Source organism: Centrocercus urophasianus, unplaced genomic scaffold, assembly GCF_019232065.1.
Source record: "Centrocercus urophasianus isolate 14NV4802_14NV808 unplaced genomic scaffold, USGS_Curo_1.0 seq_12, whole genome shotgun sequence".
NCBI lineage: Eukaryota > Metazoa > Chordata > Aves > Galliformes > Phasianidae > Centrocercus > Centrocercus urophasianus.
Genome location: NW_024884364.1, coordinates 65909748 through 65932800, shown reverse-complemented (window position 1 = coordinate 65932800; position 23053 = coordinate 65909748). Strand labels below are relative to the sequence as shown.

Below are 23053 nucleotides of genomic sequence, written 5' to 3'. Positions count from 1 at the left end.
CAAGGAAGATTTTCCTTGATGCCAGGGATGTCACCACCCATCAGGACACCTTGCTGCACAGGGTGAGCAGCCTTGAGGCTGTGACTTCTTGCAAGGGCTGGGTGTTTTTGTTCAAAATAAATCAACATGACGGATTGGCCAAGGACGTGTCCAGGAAACTAGTAACACTTTGAATGCTTGTATCCCCTTGGTTTTTGAGCTCGAGTTTTTTATTGGGGAAGGTAAATAAAGATCTTTTAATAGAAGCACATGCAGTCAGAAAATATGCCATCAGCATACCCCGTAGCTATGTTGTTGAGAGCTAAAAATTAAACCAATTAAATTCTGGTCTTAAACTCCACCTTCCTATCTCTGATGTCAGATTTTGAGAACAAGATACACAAAGAAGCAATAACTTTTTCACACATTCTTTGGTAGGTAATATTTCTGATTTTTTTTTTTTTATTATGTGCTTGTATGTGCTGCTGTGCAATTAAATTCCGATCTCTGGGACAAATTATTAAAAATTAAATTTTGGAGCTCAGTTCTCCTTGTATGCTCTCATCATACATAAGGTTAAATGACGATATTTTCATGTTTCTTTGTAAATATTTCACATAATTTCAGAAGTTTAATTTCAGGATATAGAGTGAAAAATAGAAGCAATATGAAATAATTTGGGCTTCTCAGGAGGAAGAAAGAATAAATGCAGTAGGATGGGAAGCTCTCTCTCTTGGAAGATTAAGCAAAGGTTTGATATCAGCTTAAGTCCACAGTTCTCTCTCCCTCTCTTTTTCTTTTTTTAAAAGTTTTTCTAGATTTTTTAATTTTGGTAATAAGGGGTGGAATATGGAAATGCAAAAGCCAAAAAAATCCTGTCCTAAAAAGAAATTAAACTGTTATCACAACACTTCAAGCAACAGAGTACTTACTCCCACTGAGGCCAGTATTTCAAGATATTAGTTAGCTTTTAAGATCTAAAACTAGTCTAAAATATGAATTTACAAATTGCCGTCATCTAAGCAGGGCTTTCCCTACACCAAAATAATATCTGTGTAGGTACAATACCATCATTAGGGATGAAAGAAAAAATCAATTTGTGCAGTCTACAACCTGTGAGAACACAGTAAGATGTTATTAAAATATTTTATATTTGCTTAGGTTGCTTTATAAATGTTGCTCTACAAATACACTGATTACATTTGAAGCAACTGTATTACAGTCTGCTTAATAACTCAGTGACAATGGAGAACAAAATTATTCTTCCTTTTTGACAAGTCTATTCCTGAGGAAGTTCAGTCTGCTGCATAAGTTCACTAAAACAGTGCATTAGTTGCAACTATTTAATGTATATCTCAATTCTTCTGACACAAATTAACCAATCAAACAAATGCTATCTGAGCACAGTACTGCAGTCAGTTAAAACATATTCTGCTTGAAAATAACAAACCTGATTGAAATTTTTGCTTGAAAGAACAAAATTAAGCAAGTCTTAATATAGTTGAAGGGGTACAGAAAGTAAGGGAAAATAAATTATTTTCCTTTGTTTCTTTATAAGTTAGTACGTGCCCATTGCTCACTTGCTCATCCAAAGTGCATATCTTCTGGCTGAACTGCTGTTTTTTATCTCCTGAAATTAATCTGATAAGAAAACCCCCTTTTATCTTCAGAGTTGTAAAGACAAGACTCTTTGGTAAATGTATATAGCACACCCTATTTGATTTCAGTATGCACTTAAAGACAGAAGGAACATTAAGATCCAAGTTGATCTCTACTTTTAAAGGGTACTCTTTCAAGAAAAAAAATCATGTGGAGGCAGACTAAAAAATATTTCTTCTACAGTTCTCTATATCAGTAAGGAAGAGAGCTACAAAACCTTTTCCTGCTACTAGATCTGATCTCTCAGTCATTTCAGACCTCTTCTTGGCCAGAATGCATTGTTTCAATTTACATTTCTTTTTTTTCTTTAGTGCTACATCCACTTTTTTTCTCTGTCTACTCGTGTTCCTGCTCCAGTGAACATTTACAGTAGTTTCTCAGCTGTTACCCACCCTTCTGTTATCTCTTTCTCATTTATTTTCTTTCTTTACAGTGTCCTGCATGAAAGTATCTACTTATGCACTGAAATGTTTATTCCTGGAAGAGATAAAACCTTTTCATAACAGCACACTGGCAGTGATCTACCCAATCTACATGTACTCAGAACAGAAAAGTACTCTTGTGAGAAGAGTACACCTCTCTGCCCATATCTAGACTTATCATCTGTTGTTGCATGTCACATAATATGTGGTGTTATCTATCGAATGCTGATAAAGGGTTGGTATGTACAATGGTGCCTTTCTGGATGCAGTATGTTTTGTAGAAACCCAAGTAAACATTGTCTGTAATGGGACTAACAGATTTTCAGAAACATCTCAATCTGATAAAAAAAAAGTATGTAATGACAAGGAAGATTCTCCCATTATATATATACTGCTAAATGAAAGAAGACTAGGTTCTGATTCTTGTCTATGTTACCAGGGACTGGGCTCTGCCATTATGGATGGGTATCAGAAAACTAGACAGCCGTATGGATGACTTGCTTCCAGGCTACCTTTCCGTTTAGCAGCATACTCTTGTGTGATAGGTAACATCCACTGACAAAACTGAACATTTAAGCAGTAGAAGTGTCAAGTCTGGGGTTGTTGTTGCTGCACATTGCTCTGGGATGAAGCTGTGTTTTGTGCTCATTGTCAGTGTGACTTTCTCCACCCATTGCCAGTCGAGCTGTATTCATCATTACTTCTGCTTCTTCTGCGGCAGCCCTAGGAATAGAAAATGGTGTCTTCTCTGTCTCTTCAGAATCTTGAAATCCTGCAATACTGCACCACTGATACCAAAGTGCTCTTCTATGTGAATAAGACACATACTCCTATACTAAATTTTGTTATTAAAGTCAAAATCTACATGTTCTTCTGGCTAAGATCAGTTACTTTGGAGGTAGTCTGGAAGCAGTCTTCTGTACAGTGCTCTGTACACTCCGCCTGCGGTCTGCACACTATTTGCAGTGCTCTTGGATAACGTTCATTTCAGGCTTCAATTGAAAGGCAGAGATGTAAGAAGCCGCACCAGCTAAAGGGAAATATATGCTGTTAGGAGGGTTTTGAGACCAGCCATCAAAGATGTGACATGGGGAATCCAGTCAACAGTGGAGCTGTAAGGACCATTTGCGGCACAGTCTATGCGTTGTGAATGTTGAAATATACTGAGCACAAATGAAATGAAATGAATGAAGAGCGTGAACTTCATATAGGGAATTAAGAAATATGGCTTAAATCTCCTTAGACAGAAGAAAAAATGGAACTCTGCTCACTGTACAGCAAAGGTTGATTGGCTAATGTACACTGAAAAGGAGGACAAAGGAATAGAAAATAGGTCATCAACAAGAGCTGGAAAGAAAAAAGCAACAAGCAGCCAGAATCTACCTCTTCATCTAGAACTCTGCTAAATTTTCTGAGTAAATGACCATTAACTGAGGTCCTGAGGAAAAGCAGATGTCGGGACTCCTTATTTCTAGGACCTGAGTGGATGCTGGAGTTAACTTGTTTCCAATCTGAATGGCATTATAAAGGACATACTATAAGAGTCTGCATGTATCTGTTTCTTGAAATGCCTGATGAATTCTTTGGTAAAACTGTAAGTTACTGGAGTTCAGATATTTTTGCTGAACAGTTCTGCATTAAGTACAAAGAGTACATAAAGTTCGGAACATTTGCAAAGAAGTTTATGAATCTGAGTAGCCTCACAGCATCAATATTCCTCCTTTCTTTGTGTAGTCAAGATGTCCTTTCTCATTATGTAGAGATGTGATTCCATATCATTTTGTATATTTGAGCTACACATTTTTGAGAAGCATACCTGAAGGCAGCACATTACCTCTAAACCCTTGTAGTCCTCTGTAGTTAATCCCAAATGAGTCATGCAATACAATTAGTCTTTATAACATAGTAAAAATGGGAAATCTGTCTTTGAAAACTTAATTCCAAGGATCACTTTCCTGTTCATAGCCATTAACTTATTTAAAAGTAAAAATATGTAACATTCAAACACAAACATAAATGGTACCAGGATAAAATAGATAAAAAAAGGAAGATTACATCAAAGATATAATTTACTCATTTTTTTAATAAATGGAGTCTGGGTTCCACAGAGAGAGAAACTGTTTAAACTATTCAGTTAATTAAAGCTTAATTTGTCATTAACATCATGAGTCAGAGCAACTATAGACCTACAAGGAAATAATAGCAGAAAATTCATGGTCTTTACATAGAATTCTTTGATTCCACTAAAGTGAGATGATTTGGGGTATTTAAAGAAAAAAAGAAATAATTTGAGCATGTGCTGCTACATTTATAAGTAAATAAGATCAAGGCAAGTCTCGAGGACTGTCACAAGGCAGATCATATCTGACCAATCTGGTGGCCTTCTATTGTGGAATGATGACATTGTTGGACAAAGGAAGGGCAACTTATGTTGTCTACATGGACTTGTACAAGGTGTTTTCTATGATCCTGCAGTACTTCCTTCTCTCAAAATTGGAGAAATATGGATTTGAAATCTGGACTATTCAGTACAGAAAGAATTGGTTGGATGGCAATAGCCAGAGGGTTGTTGTGGATGACTCTACGTCCAGATGAAATATGCTCAAGGGTGGTGTCCCCCAAGTGTCCATCTTGGAATCTGCACTCTTTAATATCTTTATCAACAACATAGATGATGGGATCAAGTGCACCCTAAGCAAGATTGCTGATGACACTACACTGAGTGGTGCAGTTGACACGATAGAGGGAAGGGACACTATTTGCAGGGACCTAAATGGACTTGAAAAGTGGTCATACAAGAACCTAATGAGGTTTAACAAGGCCAAGTGCAAAGTGTTGCAGTTGGATTGAGGTGATCCCAGATATGACTACAGACTGGGAGAAAAACTCACTGAGAGCAGCCCTGTGGAGAAGAACTTGGAGGTCCTGATGGACAAAAACTGGACATGAGCCAGCAGTGTCCTCTTCCAGACCAGAAAGTAAACAGTATACTTGGCTGCATTAATTTTTTTTTTTCCTATATCTTTGTTGGATACAAGGGAAAAGTCTTTTATAGTGAGGGTGGTGGAGCACTGGAATATGTTGCCTAGAGATATGGTTGATGCCCTATTCCTGGATACTTTCAAGGTAAGCGCAACCTGATCTAGCTGTGGATGTTCCTGTTCATTGCAGAGGAGTTGGACTAGATGACCTTTAAATACCCCTTCCAACACTAAGGATTCTATAATTCTATGATTCTATGAAAATAAGGGTGGCCAGCAGGAACAAGGAGGTGATTGTCCCCCTTTGCTCTTGTGAGGCCCCATCAGGATCACTGTGACCAGATCCAAGGCCTTAGTAAAGGAAGAATGTGGATCCATAAAAGAAGGCCATAAGGAGGGCCACAGAGATGATCAGAAGGCTGGAGTACCTTTCTTTGGAAGAAAGGTTGAATGAGTTGGAGTTGTTCAGCTTGGAGAAGAAAAGGCTCCAAGAAGACCTCATTGCAGCCCTCCAATACTTGAAGGGAGCTTACAAGCAGGAGAAGGAGCAACATTTCGTGTCATTTGATAGTGATAGGACACTGGAGGATGGTTTTAAATTAAAAGAGGAGATATTTATTTTAGAAATTAGGAGGAAATATTTTACTCAGAGGGTGGTGAGGCACTGGCACAGACTGCCCAGAGAAACTGTGGATGCTGCGTCTCTACAGGAGTTCAAAGCCAGGTTGGATGGGATTCTAAGCAGTCTGATCTAGTGGTTGACAATGCTGCCCTTGGCAGGGGTGTTGGAACTACATGATGTTTAAGGTGCCCTCCAATCTAAGCCATTCTATTTTTCTATGACTGCCAGTGGTGTTTGCCTGCTTGAATCCTTTTGGGGACAAGCTGAGAAGAGCATGTGGGAGGAGGCAGATTGAAATGTGATCACCCTGTTTGTCTGCAAAGAGAGTTTAGGTCTGTGCACATGAGAGGAGCAATGCCACTTGACTTTGGGGTCAGAGACTGCTTTCTGGATTATTTTATTTATTATTTATTTATTTTGCAGGGGTGCAGCCTAAAATTGCATTTCTGCTGTTGTATTAGCATGGATTTGTGCCTGAGCCCAGCCTACTCTTTCCACAAAAGCTGAAGTGATGGATGGAAATCTGCTTTTCATCTGGAGAAAACTAAGTGTGGAAAACTAAGTGCAAAGTGCAGGATTGGCTGATCTTCTTTGACCAGATCTATCTGACTCCTCACCACCTACTCTGTGCGATTGCATGGCATATTTCTGGTAGGTGCCTGCAAAGACCATGAGGAATATTTGTTATCTCTGAGTGAATGATCTCTAATGGAGAGTCTGATCGTATTCCAGTAGTTCTCTAAATAACATCACTAATTCTGGTATTGCAAATGGTCCAACTGTCCTATGTTTTCTCACTGCAATTGTAGTTTGTATACCAAATGGGTGCTGTGAAAAAAAATCTGGAAAATGAAATGGAGTGGGTGAAGTGATATAGAATAGAAAGGTCATCAGGGTGATGACTTTTACAGACAACTAGGAATGTCTTCATAAAATAGTTTTCTCTGAGCTTTCTCCCGTTACTCCTCCTAATACATTATTCATTTCATAGATGCTATTCTAGTGAATCCCTCTACTCAGCTGTTATTTCCAGACTGAGTGATTTTTCCTTTCCTTTCAATAGGCAAAATATCTGTAAGCAGATTGTACTTTTCCTCAGATGTAACAGTTTCTGGAAATGATTGCACAGACACAAGAAGTGCAGAACTGTAGCTAGCTCTGTAGTGGCAGAAGCAGGTGCTGAGAAAAAAGGGTGTAAGAGACAAGGGCTTACTTCTCCACAGCTTCCAGAAGTTATTTAAGGATATTCTAAGCTGTGACTTGTACATCAAGCATCATATTAAATTGCCAGCGATGAAATTCTGGTCCATGAATTAGTTTTTCTTCCCTTCTTTCCTGTCTATTTTTTTGCACATGAATTTTGTTCATTTTTAAATTGATCCCTGGACACTCTGAAACCTGAAATAGGTCTTCACCTCCATAAGCTGTGTGTTTTGCTCTGTTTCCACAGTAGGTGTGCTTTTATGGAAAAGTGGTCCATATCAGCTGTGGGATATTTTATGAGTTCTGGGTATATTTTTAAAGAAAGAGCCTATGTGGAAAGAATTTGTGTTCTACCTACAGCAGATTTACTACTGACATTAGAAACACATCAGCAGCACAGCCTGTAACCCTGACATTTTCATTAATCCCTCGTAGTTAATTCCACTAGTGGGGAATTAATTGTACTCTCAAATTATTTAAACAGGGACTTACCATCTTACTATGACCTCCTTACATTTATTTGGAATTCAGATGGAAGAAAGTGGCTTTTAAAAACTGTGATGAAATCTCCCAAATGAGTAATACATAAACTCATTGCAAAAGAAGGAGACAGAAGGTCTGCAGTCATATTTAAAATAATATATCAGATTACCTAAATGATATCTGATCAGCATATGTAATCAGTATATCTGAAGCAATTAAATTACCTCTGTACAATATCAGGCAAAGTTAAATTTGTGTAAGATAGAAACAGCAAGTATGTGATTATAAATATTTCTCACTGTGGTGAACATTTGCAGTGAATAAAAATGTGTGTACTAGCTGTGTGTGCTGTAAAGAAAGGGAACTGCTCTGATTGCCTGGAAAATACTGTACTTTTCCATAAGAAGATCTAAGATATGTCATAACTTGGGGATAGACACACCACTTAAAGGAACTGATCAACTCCCTGTTTTGACCAGTAAGATTTTTCTTCACTATTGAGATTTTTTTATCTCTTGGCATTTTAAAGGTGTTTGCTGTTATTGCAATAAATTTCTCAACTGGATAATTTTAGAAAGGCAAAAGTCCAGTCCTCATAGCTAAATCTCCATAAAGTTGATGTCAAAAGGACAAAGATCTTAGTCTTGATTTACCATTTCTATAGTTGTGTGTTCTTAAATCATTATTTGAGGGAGGAGGTTGATTTACGTCCTTTTGAATGTTATTGGCAACACAGTTTTGTAGTGATTCATTTTAAGTCTTTTATGAGCAAGTAGAGATATCACTAATACATTTTTATATATTATTTGTTTACACACACAGCGCTTTGAGTGTCCTCGCAGAATTTTATTCCCAGCCCTTTGTCTTGATTTCAGCTGGGAAAGAGTTGACTTTCTTCACAGTGTCAGGTATGTTGGTGTGTTTTGGCTCTGGGAGAAAAACAGTGTTGATAATACATCAGTGCCTTCGTTGTTGTTTTGCTGTTCTTCACAGAGCCAAGGACATTTCAGCTTCTTCAGGAGCTGAGGGGGGACGGAACCAGAACATCTGAGCTAAACTGGCCAAAGGGATATTTCATGACATATGACATAATTTGAAAAAACTTGGGGAGTTGGTTGGGGAGAGGGGTGCTGCTCAAAGGCTGGCTGGATGTCCATCAGCTGGTGGTGAATAATTGCACAGTGCATACGTTGTTAAGTTGGCATATATTGTCATTTCTATTACTATTTTCATTTTCTGTCTTAGTAGCTTTTATCTCAACCCGTGAGTTTTACTTTGTGGCTTTTTTTTTTCTTTCCTTCCCAGTTCTCTGTAATGCCTTTGCTTCCAGAATTCCTCCCATACTAAGCCAAGTGCCTGAAAGGTGTGATGGCTTTCTTTCCATATATGCTTATCTTTTTCTACTGACAGTACTGACTCATGTTTTCCAGGAACAGTGAAAGTTGACAATGGAAAATTACTTGTATACAGATAAATTTAATGGAAACTGAAATGAAATAGTGATATAATTCCACAGCACATAGCTACTCATGAAAACATATTCAAACTTCTTCAAGGCTTTCAACTATCCATCATCTACCATTCCAGTTTGAAGACTGGCAAATATCATGACAACTAACTGTTTGGTTTTGATTTGATGTTTTCAGTTAATTGAATGTTCAGCTTAACTGAGATATTAGTGCTTCTGAAAAAATATATATTCCTTAGCAAACAGAAGCAGTTTTTCTTGTGTTGCTCATCAGTTCTGGCTCAGAACATCTAGACAGTCTTGTTTAGTTGCAATTTGGTTGTACTTCTGCATTGTACTTCTGCACAATACTTGTTTTAATTCTGGATGTGAACAACTGATACTGTTAATCTGGGAAGAACAAGAGCATTATTGTGAAGTATTGAGTAGCAAAGGTCTGTGTTTTCAGAGATAGGGAATATTGATTACTGTTTTAGGTTTGCATCAAATGTACAGTATATTGATTGGCTGGACCACAAAAAAATAAGTTCACCTGTCTTTTCATAGACTAAAAAAAACAATAATGATTAGCAGAGTTTATAATTATGTTTCTTGAACATCATAACCTGATTAGTCTGCAGCAACAAACTCATTTAACTTAAATTGCAAATCAATTTACTCGTTAGTTCTATTCAAACTGTACTCTCTTATGACTAAGACAGCAAATTTGTGATAGAATCACTTCTTCCATCTGTCTTTTGGTCAGCTGAAAAATTAGTTGTATGATTAAAATCGTTATATTCTTCTGTCTGATTTTTTTTTTTTTTCCTGGTTAAAGGAAATGTACTAAAGGATGCCCAGAGATTTTATGCAGAAAAGAGATGCATTTAATTTCATCTTTCTTGTTAAATCTGATTGTCAAAAAATGATGCATTTAGTCAGACCATTCAAATGTCCCTTATAGAGAGAGAGACAGAGACAGTTCCAGTGAATAATTCATCCTAGAACAGATATGGGAGACAGAAGGCTTGATTAATTTTGGTGGTCCTTCCTTTTCTTTGCTGGCTAGAGAACACATCTTTGTTCTCGGATACATAGCTACGAACTTTGGCTTGGAATATATAATCATTGAATCTTTGCAAACCTTATACCACCAACCATGGGATGAGACAGACAATTAATTCAAATACCTTTTGAATTTTGGGGTAAGCTTGTCCTTAGATATACTTCAGTTCATTTTTCTTACAATGGTTTGAGATCCTGAATTGCAGCATAGTCAGAACATGACTATGTAGAAGTAAACTCATTGTGTTAACCTAGAACCTGCTAAGACATCAGTGTAACTTTTCAACCTGAATTGATACATGATTATCAGCATGTTTAAGCGTTAACTGGATCTGTTAGACTGAACATCACTGCTTGATGCTTCTTAATTGCACATCCTGTGATGTCTCATCAACAGGTTGTTTCAATGAATAGAAATAACGTTGCGAAAATGGTACTGCCTTTCTTTTAAAGGAGATGATGCAGAGTGGATTAAACCAATTGACCTCTGTAAACTGGGCTCTTGCTTTTGATGATGTAAAAAACCCTGCAGCTGTAAGGCTGGAGGACACCAGCATCCTTTAACAGAGAAATTCACATCTCAGCACTTGTAGGGATGACAGCAAAATGGCATGCACATGGCAGGGGGGGTTGGAGATTCATGATCCTTAAGGTCCCTTCCAACCCTGGCCATTCTGTGATTCTGTAAAAGAAGTAACATCTTTCTCAAGACCTCTTTCTCTATGGAGAAAGAACACAGCTCCTCCAAAAGTTCTTGTGAGAAAGCCCAGACCAATTGCATCATAAATGGACATTGATGCTTCCCAGCCGCCTGCAGCTGTATATTTAGGAGCTGTCATGTCAACACAACCCTGCCTCTGGCAAAATTAGCAAGACACGGAGATTTTTTTTAAAGTATGTTGTACCCTAGAGCCATAGGTTGGCCAAAACATTTAAGCTGGCTTTACTTCACACAAAACTTGGAACATCCAACTCTCACTAGAATTCATTGTAATGACTGCAGGAACTATAAGCACCAGGCTTCATCTGGTACCCTCACTGCACATACACCATGTACATTAAAAAAAAAAAAAAAAAAAAATCAAATATGGCATCATATGTCTCATAGTCATCTTACACATAATCTGAGATATTTTTGTTACATCTCACAGCCATAAACTTTGTCTGTATGTTAAGATTTAGTCTCAGTTCTTTCCACCACAAATTATTCCAGTGGGCAAAATTATAAATAGTTTCTGACTTTATTCAGTTCAGTGTTTATACAGTTGCTTTAAATACATACACATACATAGTATAAGCAAGACAGACTTCTTCAATACAATTTCAAATTCTCCCTTAAAAATACACAGAAGCTTTGGGGTTCAGCATGGGGAAAGAGTAGCAGTTTGTTCTAAGAATGACTCTACCCTAACTAACATCTGCTGCCCATTTTTAGATGGAAACAGGATAAAGACTTCTTATCACAGATGTTACAAGTAGCAGTTTATTCTTTTCTCATTGAAAGTGGTGTTTCACATCTGTGATTCCTCCATAGAAGAATTCACAACATTTTTCTGTTTATTCTTTATTCTATAGAAAAAAAATATCACACCTAGCTATGTGCTATCTTCCACTAAGGGTTGAAATCCTCCTTGGAGGTATGACCATTCTGAACTTAACCTGAAGGCAAAACAGCTTCAAGCCTCTCCGAACTCAGGAACATTTTAAGATCCTTTCTCTCACATATGGTATATAAAAATAATTTATCTTTTGTTTAATATTGGGCATGTTTCTGCAGCAGTGGAAAGCTACACGTCTGGAACTTAAATTCCACAATTTCAGTTGTGTTTGTAGAAAAGCTGCCATTTCAACTCATAACACCTCAGAAGGTCCACTTGAATATGACAAAGAGGTGTATAGTTTCCATGTGTTGACAGTTGGCTCACTCTTAAAGTTTTTGGTCAGCCAAGCTCTCACTTATTTCATCTGAAGTTCTCTGGATGTTTTCTTTGCATAAGAGCTACAAGGACTAATGTTACTGAATGTATTCACAAAAAATTACAGCTGCAAAAAATTTACTGTACTATTTCTCTTAAAATTATGCTATTTCTTCACATACTTAGGACAGTTTTCCATATGTGCCCTTGAATTTTCAGACAAATAATGTATATTTACATCCAATTATGTTGGTTTGTGGTTTGTATAATTAAAATATCACAGTCATTAACTACATCTTAAACTATGTCTTAAAATCATGAACATGCAAACTTACTGCTTTTGTACAACCACAGAAATTTATGACTCTCAACTATACTTGATGGCACATTTCCCAAAACTCACCTTGCTTTTCTGCCTGTAGCTGTCATTCAAATGGCCTTAGACTTATCTCCTAAGCTTTATCTCTCTGCTCATGTTTATAGCACCTAAAGATCAGACTGAAGATGCAAAGCTTTTAGTTTTCATTAATCCAATAAAAAAAATAAGAGTCTTGACATACAATGTACTATGCATTTGTGAAACTTATAGTTTTAGAAGAAATTAATGCTTCAAGCAATTAGTACAGTGGAATAACTTTAGCCTGCCCAGAGTAACCTAAATGAAACTTTATTTCATTACTAGCTTGTTTCAATTTCATGGTTGATTCATGTTCAGTGGAAGTCCCCCAGCTTTATCAGATCTTCCACATCAACTCCAATTGATGCTCAGGCACTTATAGAAGATTTATCTTTGTTTGGGGCAGGGACTAAGGCTAGCAGACTGATTTGCTGGATCATGATCCAGAATCTGCAAAACAAGTATCTGCTTTTTTTAAATTTTTTTTTAAGCAATGGCTCAACTTTATTTTTTCCTTCTTTACAGAAACCATAATAATACATTAAATATTTTAGGAAATTGTATTTAAGAAGAAATGTTAAAATTGTGATAGCAACCATGTTGAAAATCAAAGCAGAAATTTTTCGTAAGTTAATCATTTTGAAGTCTCACTGTCTGGTATCATCAAAACTCCATCTTTTGCTAAATATTTAGCAAAAATGTAAAGCAACGGCATCTGAAAGCAAGTTTTAAGTAAACCATGTATCTTTCATCTTTTCAGCTGGTTGAAACAGAGAGGGAATTGACTTTTTTCTCGTCTGATACAAATCCTCCATTTTCTTTAGTATGTGACGAAATTGATTTAGAGTCATCTTTTTCTTCTGTTTTCTCAACATCCATATTAGTTTTGACACAGTATTTTAAGTATAAACGGTAGGCTGGAAAATTAATATTAAAAACATTATAACAATGACTGAAAAATACTGCATTTGCATATAAGCATACAACCCTTTATTACCTTATGTTGCTAAAATATTCAAATAGCTCAATACAGTTTATTTAAAGTCAGATTTAACTATTCTATGTCAGCAACTCTCATTACTAAAGAAGTATGTTTAGAAAATAATAAGGAAAATGTTTGATTTTTTTTTTAATGCATGACTGCTTTTTGTTCCTGATAAAAGTACTGCCTATCTTTATTGGGAAGCCTTTGGGCAATTGGCTGGATCTGTGGGACTCAGTCTTCTACACAAATCTTATTTGGTAGAAACTAAGCCAAAGTGAAGAAAAACAGTTCTTCCATTGTCATGCAGTTGCCACCTTGGAAAGAAGTGGGGATATAGCTCCCAGGTTGTGTCCCTGGGACAGTGCTTGAGATGCCTGGTAAGTTGGCTCGTTTGTGACTGGGAGCTAAAAAGTCCCAGCTAGTTTTGGGGGTGAACAAAAAGGATAAAGTTTCAATCCTCAGTAGGTTAGGTGTGTACTTCTAGTGCAATGCGTATGAGGTGTATGTAGAAGTAAAAAGGGACCTTATAAAAGAAGATTTCTGTTCTCATATTGGCTGTGAAACTAATCTTTCTCTCGATGTATGTCAAGATGTATGCTTTTCAGGATGGTCCTGGTGTGAAACTGTAAGCTCAGGCACTTTGGAGTGGTAGAGGGCTCAAGAGGAAGGCACATTTGCCTTTCTTCAGGAAAGGGTAATAATAAATCTCTGCCCAAAGTATACTTCTGTAGTCAGTTGTAGGTGACAGATTACATCCCTTGTTCTGAAAAGTAAAGGGCCTTCCAAATCTTAAATTGATCCTTATATTGTCCCACACAGCACAGTGGTGATGAACAGTGATAATTTGAGCCATTATTAAGTTAACTGTTTTCCATTTGATTATTTTTCTCTCTCAAGTGTATGTTCCTGTTTTCTGCATATTGACAGAAAATGAGGCTGATGATGATAGCAATAATAATAATGTTCTAACAGAAAATATCAATATCTGTACTATACCTCCTAAAATAATCCCTGCAAACGCCAACTGGAAAATGCTGTAGATGAGTGGGAAAGTAAACATCAGTTCAAGTTGTTCAGCGTTGAAGGAGAGCTGTACAATTGTTGAACAGAGCTGAGTGTTTTGCATGCCTGTTTCCAGAGACACCGTACGACATCTAAAGGGAATAACACAATAACAACTGTGAAATGGCATCCTGTGCATTCCTCTTCTTTACTAGGTGTCTGCAAAGTCAGTATCCACACAGCTAAATGAAAAAATAGCACTCCTCAGCTTACAAGTGATAGAATTTTTAGAACCAGAACACATGCATTTTATGCCAATTAAGCAATTGCAGGGGAATATTATATGCTATAGTCAACACTATTGATTGTAGAATCATAGAATATCCTGAGTTGGAAGGGATCCACAAAGATTATTAAGTTCAACTCCTGGCCCCGCAAAGGACCACCCAAAATCCAAACCATACATCTGAAATGCTCCTTGAACTCTGTCAGCTTGGGGCTGTGACCACTACTCTGGGAGCCTGTTCCAGTGCCCAGCCACCTTCTCAATGAAGAACCTTTTCCTGGTATCCAATCTGAAACTTTATTCTCCCTCTCTTTTGAAACAGTACTCTAAATTATAGGCTGCTGTTTCTTCATTAGAAGTCTTACTTGCCACAACCCATTTGTTTGTTAGGTCTATTCTGCTCACTTTCTTTGAAGTCCAAGACATGGGCACACATGAGAAAGACAGGAGGAAATACTAGTTATAATCCATAGATAAAAATGTAAACATTATAAGTTTTATTTACATGCTGTACACTAGAAACATGGTTGGGGAATGAGTGATCTGTTGCAAAACGAATATTTAGGAATCATTGTCAGCATTGATTATTTCTTAAATAAAAGCTTCCTTCACAGATGAAATAAGACTATAAGTCTATGTCAGAGAGAAATCTATACATACCTGCTCCAAGACAGACCAGCGAGACGAGCCAGAAAGAATCCCAAACAATAGCCAGCTGCTGGAAATATGGTACCAATGATCCATAGCTTAGGTGTGATAACCCACGAGCCTTTGTAGAGTATTCCCCCAACCACAGCAATGATGACAATGAGAACTGCTCCTGCTATGGAACCAACCTGTGAGAAAAAGAGGAAAGACGGTGTGAATAAGAGACTTCACTGAAATTTTGTGACAACAAACATAATGTCAAACTCACATTTGAATGTCTTTAGCCGAGCCACTGAAACATCTTATTAAACATAAAGCTAAATGTTTACTGCCATCTAATTCATGGGAATCACACAGATTAGATCATTGCCATTTTCCCAAAAATAGAGCTGTAAAATGTACTTCAAAGTGTGACTACAGACAGATCAAAGCTCAGCTAAAATTAAACATTAAAAACTTCAGAGCTGTAACATAGATGAAGAACAACTTGGATATTAGATTTTTCCCAGCATTACTGGGAAAATAGTAGTCTAATAGCTAGAATAATGCACTTTTCCTTCCCACTCTTTGAACAGTCACAGTTTGGGGCTTAGCACAGTATATGCTAATTAGATGCTAGATTGTTGGTGCTAGGAAATTATTTGTCAAGTGAAGGAATAAATATTTGTTGTGGCTGAAAATATTGCGTATGAGAACTGGCTGTGAGTTCATACGCATTTCTATATAGACATAGTCACTGAGTTAATCTTATTTTCTGTGGCTGAACATACTGAGATCCTCATTGCTTCTTGCCAAGGTAAAGGATAACACATTCTCTTGTAAATATTCAATTTATCTCAATATCTCAATTATGGTATATGTTGCAAGAGATCTCACCAGATATCTATGGTTAAGTGAAGGAGTAATCCATTTTTTAGCTAAAAGGTGTATTCTCTTTGAACTGGCTTCATCAATCTTTGACTGAATCTTTTTAAGGGCACTGAGTCAACAAGTGCTTTTGTTTGACTGAGATATTAACCACATGCACCTAGGAAAAAGTAACAGGGTCTAGCCATGACAAGCTATTCTGTTTCACATTGTGCTCTTATCTCCATTTCTCACTATCTGGACTTTAATCTGACAGCTACAGTTCAGTCTTTGCTTGATGCTTCATTGTCCAATATCAAGCAAACTGGCTTGTTCAAACCCACAGCAAACTGTGGGTTGCTCGCCCACTCAGTACAAATAATGATAAAATTGTGTTTTGCTGAAAGAGTAACTAGATTATCTTCTTATGTGAGCTCAAGTCCATGACTTTCCCTTAACTGAACATGCAGGAACAGCACTGTTTTGAAATCTTTTCTCACTACTATTCATGTTCTTAAGTAAGGTATGGATACATTTAGAAACATAACAGGATAAATAAAAATTTCATGAAAATTACTGGGAGTTAAAAGGAGTTATTTGCATTCTGTAATTTCTGAGCTGATAGCAGAAAAGGAATAATAAAATATAGGTAACCACTTGTCAGGTTACGTTTGTTTAAGAAAATGTAGAAAATGTTTATATTAACTTAGGATAGTCAAGAAAGGCCAAGGATTCTCAGCACATCTGAGAATCACTTTGAACTGAGCAGGAAAATATTCAGAATGATTAATTTTCTGTTAACATAAAATGCAGATAAGCTGTTACTATTACTATTTTGGTAAGGTCTGTTTTTGCCAAAAATCATAGATTCAATGCTTCTGAATCTATCTTGCAAATATAGTTGAACTTTCTGAATAGTTTTCTTATAATTTTTAAATATTGGAACATTTTCAACACATGCACATATATATATGCATATTTAAATCAACTTCACACTCAAAATTGCCAAAAAATGATAAATTGGTTTAAAAGTGGAAATATTTTTGTTTGACCCAGAATGTCTTCATTTTGTACTATTTTGAAGGAAAAGTTCCATTTGACCTGACTGATTTTCCTTCCAATTTTCAGTTTACATTGTAAACTGAACTCAGTTGCTAGCATAGTTCTAGCCAAAAAAAAAGTATGCTCTTTGATGATAGCTTCTAATAACATGTACGACTAATGCGTGTTTGTGCAGGGGGAAAGCAATACATTTCTGCAGTATTTCATTTGCTTTCTGCTGAAAACTCCAAGGCTCTCAGATACGAATGCTATGAATAGTAATATGCTGCTTCAGTGGTGCTACAGATTTCATAATTTGTCTATAATTACCAATGCTTCAGCAGTACAAATCCTACCTTAAGTATTATTTTTGCTTTACTGGGCCATTTGTGATTAACAAATACTCCAACTGAAACAGGAACTACAAGAGCTACCAGTGAAATTCCTGTAAAAAAGAAAAGAAAAAAGATAAACCCACATATCATGTAGAAGTTCATGATGGGAGCATGCACTGTGTGGAGCAGCCGGAGGTATAGAGCAAGCCTACGGTGGATGTTTCTGGTATGCACACCCCAACACATGCACACTGTACCAGCACCTGCCCATTTGCTTTTCTACAGTCTGTTATCTTTGGAAACCTGTTGAAGTAATTGCCATTCAGCTGAGCTACATGCTCATTCACCTGAATCAAAAAGGCAGACAGAAATTTGAGTGCACTAATCACCACTATCCTGTGATGTGTGTAGCTATATTAAATGTTCACTTTGTCTGCAGGTGTTTCACTACTGTGTCAAATCAACAAATGGTTTAGAGCTTCTTTTGTTCCGGCCTTCTTTCTCCAGCATGTTTTTTGAAAGCACAAGCAATATATGTGATTTTTTTTTTTCCCCAGGACAATGGGAATTGAAATTGAAGAATATGAAAGTGATCTGCTGGCTTTGTAAGATAACCACAACATGGGACTGAACGTGATAAGCAACAGGGCTACAGTTCTGCAAAGCACTGGAGCATATATTTCTAAATACTTTGACTATTTTCTCTTTGTAACTGGATGAGATTTCTGACAGGAAGTCAAATGAAGCCACTCCTGGTGGTGTAGATTGCAGCTTTTCAATGAGACTCAGCAGTTTTAATCGCTTGCTTAATTATCCACATGTGCTTAAGTACTTTGCCAGATACGGCCTCAGCTCTTAGCTCTTTGCAGGATTGTGCCTTAAAGCTGTTACCAATGCTTTCATCCAGGGAAAGCAGCTATTTCTGTATGAATTACTCTTATCCCAGTACCATGCAGGTTTCTAAACTATTTAAAAAGAATGCATGAACTTGTGAAAAATAATTGTACTGTGTTTATAATAAAATATTTGATCTGAAGAGTTGTGGATGACTTGAAGTGATCTAGGTACCTAATTCCCACCAAAATCACTGAAAAGTAGGAAAATACATATTTTTAAAATGTCTGAGGTAATTTCTTTATGCTTCTGCAGGATGGTGATAGTGTAAGAGTGTTTGTTACTAGAAGGAAAATAAAGGAGAGTCAGAAGGGAAAGTGTGGTTTGCTTGACTTACCAATGCTGTCATAGGGGAGTACAATTGCATCAGACTCGATCCACATCTTAGTATAAATAAAAAGACAGAGTGGCATCATCCCCATTGCGAGAATTGTGGAGCACGTTGTCATGCTGATGCTGCAAAGAAATTGGTTTAAGTGACAATTTGTCTCATGCTAGACTATGCTCTCTTCATTTCCTTATTATGACTTCGCAGCTTATGTAAAGATACACAAGAAATGCTGCTGGCTACAGCCAATTTATCCATGTCAAGTTAGAAAAAAAGCTAAATGCAAAGAATGGTTCTGCTGAAAAAATAAAAGAAAAAAAACACATAAATACCAACATGTTCTGCAGACATTAAACAATACAGAATCACAGAATCACAGAATCACAGAATTGTAGGGGTTGGAAGGGACCTCCAGAGATCATCGAGTCCAACCCCCCTGCCAAAGCAGGTTCCCTACAGTAGGTCGCACAGGTAGGCATCCAGGCAGGTCTTGAACATCTCCAGAGAAGGAGACTCCACCACCTCCCTGGGCAGCCTGTTCCAGTGCTCCGTCACCTCACTGTAAAGAAGTTCCTTTGCACATTTGTGTGGAACTTCCTATGCTGCAGTTTCCAGCCGTTTCCCCTTGTCCTGTCTCCACTCACCACTGAAAACAGTCTGGCCTCGCCATTCTGCCCCCCACACCTTAGATATTTATAGACCTGGATCAGGTCCCCTCTCAGTCTCCTTTTCTCAAGGCTGAACAGACCCAGTACGTTACAGTGCAGAGCACAGTACAATAAATTTCAGTACAAACAAAGAAGCAGAGTGGCAATCATCAGGAAGGACAGTTGGCAAGTCTGTACGCACGCTGACTGGCTGGCCTCTGAAAGGTCAGCAACATGGATCAACAGCCACTTTCCATTTCACTATCAGCTCTGGACTATTTTAGAATTTCTCTCCAAGGCCAAAAAGCAAACAATATCAACAACAACAAATAAACAAATAAATAAACAACAACAAAAAACACATTAATCATCTAGGAGGTACAAGATAATAAATTTCCCTTTTCTGACTTTTCCTGCTCTAGGCCAAAGAGCAGGTACTGATAATTACACTTTGAAACTGAGCGTAAGTATTGTTGCTTCCTTGGTTTGTTCAAAGATGTTTTTGTGTTAAAATATGAAGTTTTAGAATCATAGAATCACAGAATGGTTTGGGTTGGAAGAGACATCTAACATCATCTAGTTCCACCCCCCTACTATAGACAGGGACATCTCCCTGTAGATCCAATTGCTCAAAGTCTTGTCCAGCCTGGCCTTGAATGCTTCCAGGGTTGGAGCACTTTGCTGGGTAACCTGTTCCAAATCTTGAATCTCTTGAGCCTGGTATACTTTGTTGAAAAATGAGCATTCTGCTGGACAATGGAAGACAGAGTGAGACAGGGAAAAAGACAGATTTTTCTTTGTAGTGTAGATAAAATGTTGCCTTCATATCATTCTCCTATGAGGTAAAAATAATGACAGAAGGCTTTACTTGAGAGACTTCGGAAACTTCCTCATGAGCCTCCCTTTTGACAGATCTTTGATGTAGTTTACTCTCATAACAGAAGCTACAGATACACAAACTGGATACATTCAGAGATATCTGGAAGAATTCATACAGAAACAACAGAAATACTTGCTTTAGTTTTGATTTCTTTGATTCAGTGTTGTTGGATATAATTACATGGGAGACTCTGGAAAGGGAATTCTTACACATAAAGGAAAAAGAGCAATGGTCTTTTACTCAGGTCTGATAAAGATCCAAGTTAATAAAGAGCTCATGTGTCTATATTTCCTACATATTTTCACAGTTTCTATATCTACATCCTACTACAAAGGCTGATCATTTGCTAACCCCAATCCCTGTTCTTGCAGCAGCTCCCAGAGGAGCTATGGAGGAGAGGAAATGGTAACACAGAAGAAGTTCTTATGAGTTAGCAAGAAATGTCTAAAACTGGTGTCCCTATGGGAAATTTCAGGGGATATTATCTGGGTCTGAACTACTAAGAAAAGTACAAAACCTCATACTTTATCTTCCACATTATCTTTACACAAATAGTAGAAAATTAATTCTTGCCCTAGCTTATGATTTAACTGCACTAGGAAGTGTTGAGCAGGACTGTAGATAATGTCGATGGCTTATTATATACAAAGATAAAATATCAGTTAAAGGCAAAACTTAGTCTGATATGCTGTGCTGGCTACAGAAACCAACCAAGCTACTTGTACTGTTAGTCTATCAAGACTGATTATAATTGCATCACTTGCTGTACCTCCTGTTTCCTCTAGTCCTTGAATTATTGTAAAAATGTAGTGATCAAAAGCCTTTGAAATCTTAAGGTAAAGGCTTTTACCTGAAGAATAATATTTAGTATGTGTTTCCAATTTACCTCACCCTCTGTCACCATCATGAGTTATAAATTCTACTCGTATTTATAGCATCATCAATTAGGATTCTGATTATACAGACCTGACAAAGAACAGCTTAGCTCAGTGTATTCTTCCAAGGAAAGATTAGGACGGAATTTAAGACTTGTGCTGGATGTCTTTTTATCTATGTTTTCTCAGACCCGCATTCATTGAAATAAATTGTCTTATAGTTTCTACTATCATAGGTTTTTCCTCCACAGTGAGGAAGCTGGTGATTAGCGGGGGCTGACTTCATACATAATTCGAATGCAGGCATTATATTAACACCTGTGTGTAACAGAAAAGTTCACTGTTTTCAAAGGATGGAAAAAATGTCTTATTAAAGCCACAAATATTAACGTTCTTAGTCAATTTGCTCTGACTCCACATCTTTCTTACTTCTATTATTTTTTCCACTTTAGTTCAGACTGGCATATGATAAATTGGATGAATGCTCCAATTTATGTTTCTCTGCAGGAAATGGAGAAATTATCTTGTTTATTTTAGAGCAGAGTAATCAGGATATGAAAAGAAAAAAAGATGGCTCATTTTTAAAAGCTGTTAGAGTTAATGAACGCCCCAAGAAATTTTCATCAGGAGTATGATGCATTTCTACAGTGTGTTTGCTATCCAAGACTGCACTACATATCCTACATATTTGTTTCTGAGTTTGGAGCACCCAGTCAGAGACCATCACGCTTGGTCACAGTGGAGTTTTACCATAGCAGCTCATGCACAGGGCTGCATTAATCAGTAGTTTTTCGCCTGTAAAAATTTCCTTCAGTTTGAAAACTTTGCAGAAGGTGCCAGGAGCACGTAAAATTGTCATAAGTAATTTCCTTTTGTATTAGTACCCAAAGAGAAAGGCTATGCCTGTCTGTTCATTGTGCAGAACACAAAAGGAGGAAAAATATTTTTCCACAGGTGGTTTCTTTCAAGAAACATTTTTTCAAAAAAATGTTGCATAGCTGCTCTTTCATACACAGGACTGTGTATGAAAAAAGTCTTTATTATATTTTTTTAATTGCCCTAGGTCTTGGAGAAACAAAATCACAAATATAAGTCTTATTTAGTCAATGAGTTCATAAAACTTAGTATGCTATTTTATGAAGAATTTGAGATCTTATAGCAAAGACATTCTCTAAAATTCACAATTTTGTTATGATATCTTCCTAATGAGTTATCAAGTTCTAACAATAATTCTAGTCTGGTTATATTTATTAGTACTATAGTAACTAAATATCTCTACAGGAAGAAAGTTTCACCACACATCAACCAAGACAAGAAAAAAATCAGACAGTCCTTTTCAACACAAAATTTACAAAAAGCCATGTGAACATTTTAGAAAACAATCACTCTTACCTTAGGTCCATGTCACCATCCACCCAGTAGGCAACGACATTAGAGGCTGTGCCTCCTGGACAGCATCCCATGATCATCACCACAACGGCTTGAATAGGAAGCACATTAAAGGCCAGTGACAGCAAGAAGGCTGTGAGAGGCATAATTCCAAATTGACAGAGAAAACCCACCAAAATACCCCAGGGTCTTCTTATGTGGCTCAAAAAGTTTTTGATTTCCACATTGCAACCCATGGAGAACATCACCAAAGCCAGCATGATTGTTAGAACAGTACTTAAAACTACATTCAAAGTCTGGTTAAAAGTATCTTCTGGTAACACACAAGATGTACCAGTACAAATAGTAGCATTTTCTGGACAAGCTGTGGAGTTGTCCACAGCTGGACAAGCTGTGGAGTTGTCCAGCAACTTGCTGTTAAAATGCTGAGAAAGTAAGTAATCCTGCATTTTGAAATGCAGAACTGCTCAGAGAATCCGAGGCAAATTTTCAAGCCTGTGTAAATGATTGTTTGTCAGCCACTCTTTTTAAATGATCCAGGAAGCAATAAAGTTCAATAAATACCTGGACGCTGTTACTATTCCTTAAGGGTTTGGCACAATGCTGATTCATATGGTTATAAAAGTTATGCTTGCTGGTATGGTGGTAATCAATCATTTATTCATATGATAATGAGGAATCCCACATCGAGAGAATGTCTGTGTTAATATGTAAGGGTGTAAA

General features: G+C 37.1%; 1 protein-coding gene and 1 long non-coding RNA gene across 3 annotated transcripts; one reads left to right on the top strand and one right to left on the bottom strand.

Annotated features, from left to right (window-relative positions):
- The first annotated feature begins 1882 nt into the window (after positions 1–1882).
- Positions 1883–18356, top strand: LOC122156048. Of its 2 annotated transcripts, none has more exons than XR_006167371.1 (4): positions 1883–5186; positions 6087–6314; positions 8172–8257; positions 17875–18356. It is a non-coding gene; the product is annotated as an uncharacterized LOC122156048 (long non-coding RNA). The 2 variants fall into 2 exon arrangements; XR_006167370.1 differs by lacking the exon at positions 17875–18356 and adding an exon at positions 8343–8487.
- SLC10A2 (solute carrier family 10 member 2) lies at positions 12722–22842 on the bottom strand. Its single transcript, XM_042810500.1, has 6 exons — positions 22334–22842; positions 18549–18667; positions 17339–17427; positions 15108–15283; positions 14156–14313; positions 12722–13091 (listed from the first exon to the last, which is right to left on the bottom strand). The coding sequence occupies exons 1-6, from the start codon at positions 22777–22779 to the stop codon at positions 12931–12933; spliced, it is 1149 nt and encodes a 382-aa protein (XP_042666434.1). The 5' UTR covers positions 22780–22842; the 3' UTR covers positions 12722–12930.
- Between the last annotated feature and the right edge of the window lie 211 nt (positions 22843–23053).

Bases quoted from the DNA above. Each gene is read 5' to 3' on its own strand.
- SLC10A2 (XM_042810500.1), bottom strand. From the start codon at position 22,779: ATGCAGGATTACTTACTTTCTCAGCATTTTAACAGCAAGTTGCTGGAC. The intron at 17,428-18,548 runs GTAAGTCAAGCA...TCTTTTTTACAG, and splicing joins ACTCCCCTATGACAGCATTG to GAATTTCACTGGTAGCTCTT. The intron at 13,092-14,155 runs GTATAGTACAGA...TTAATTTTCCAG, and splicing joins TGCAGGGATTATTTTAGGAG to CCTACCGTTTATACTTAAAA.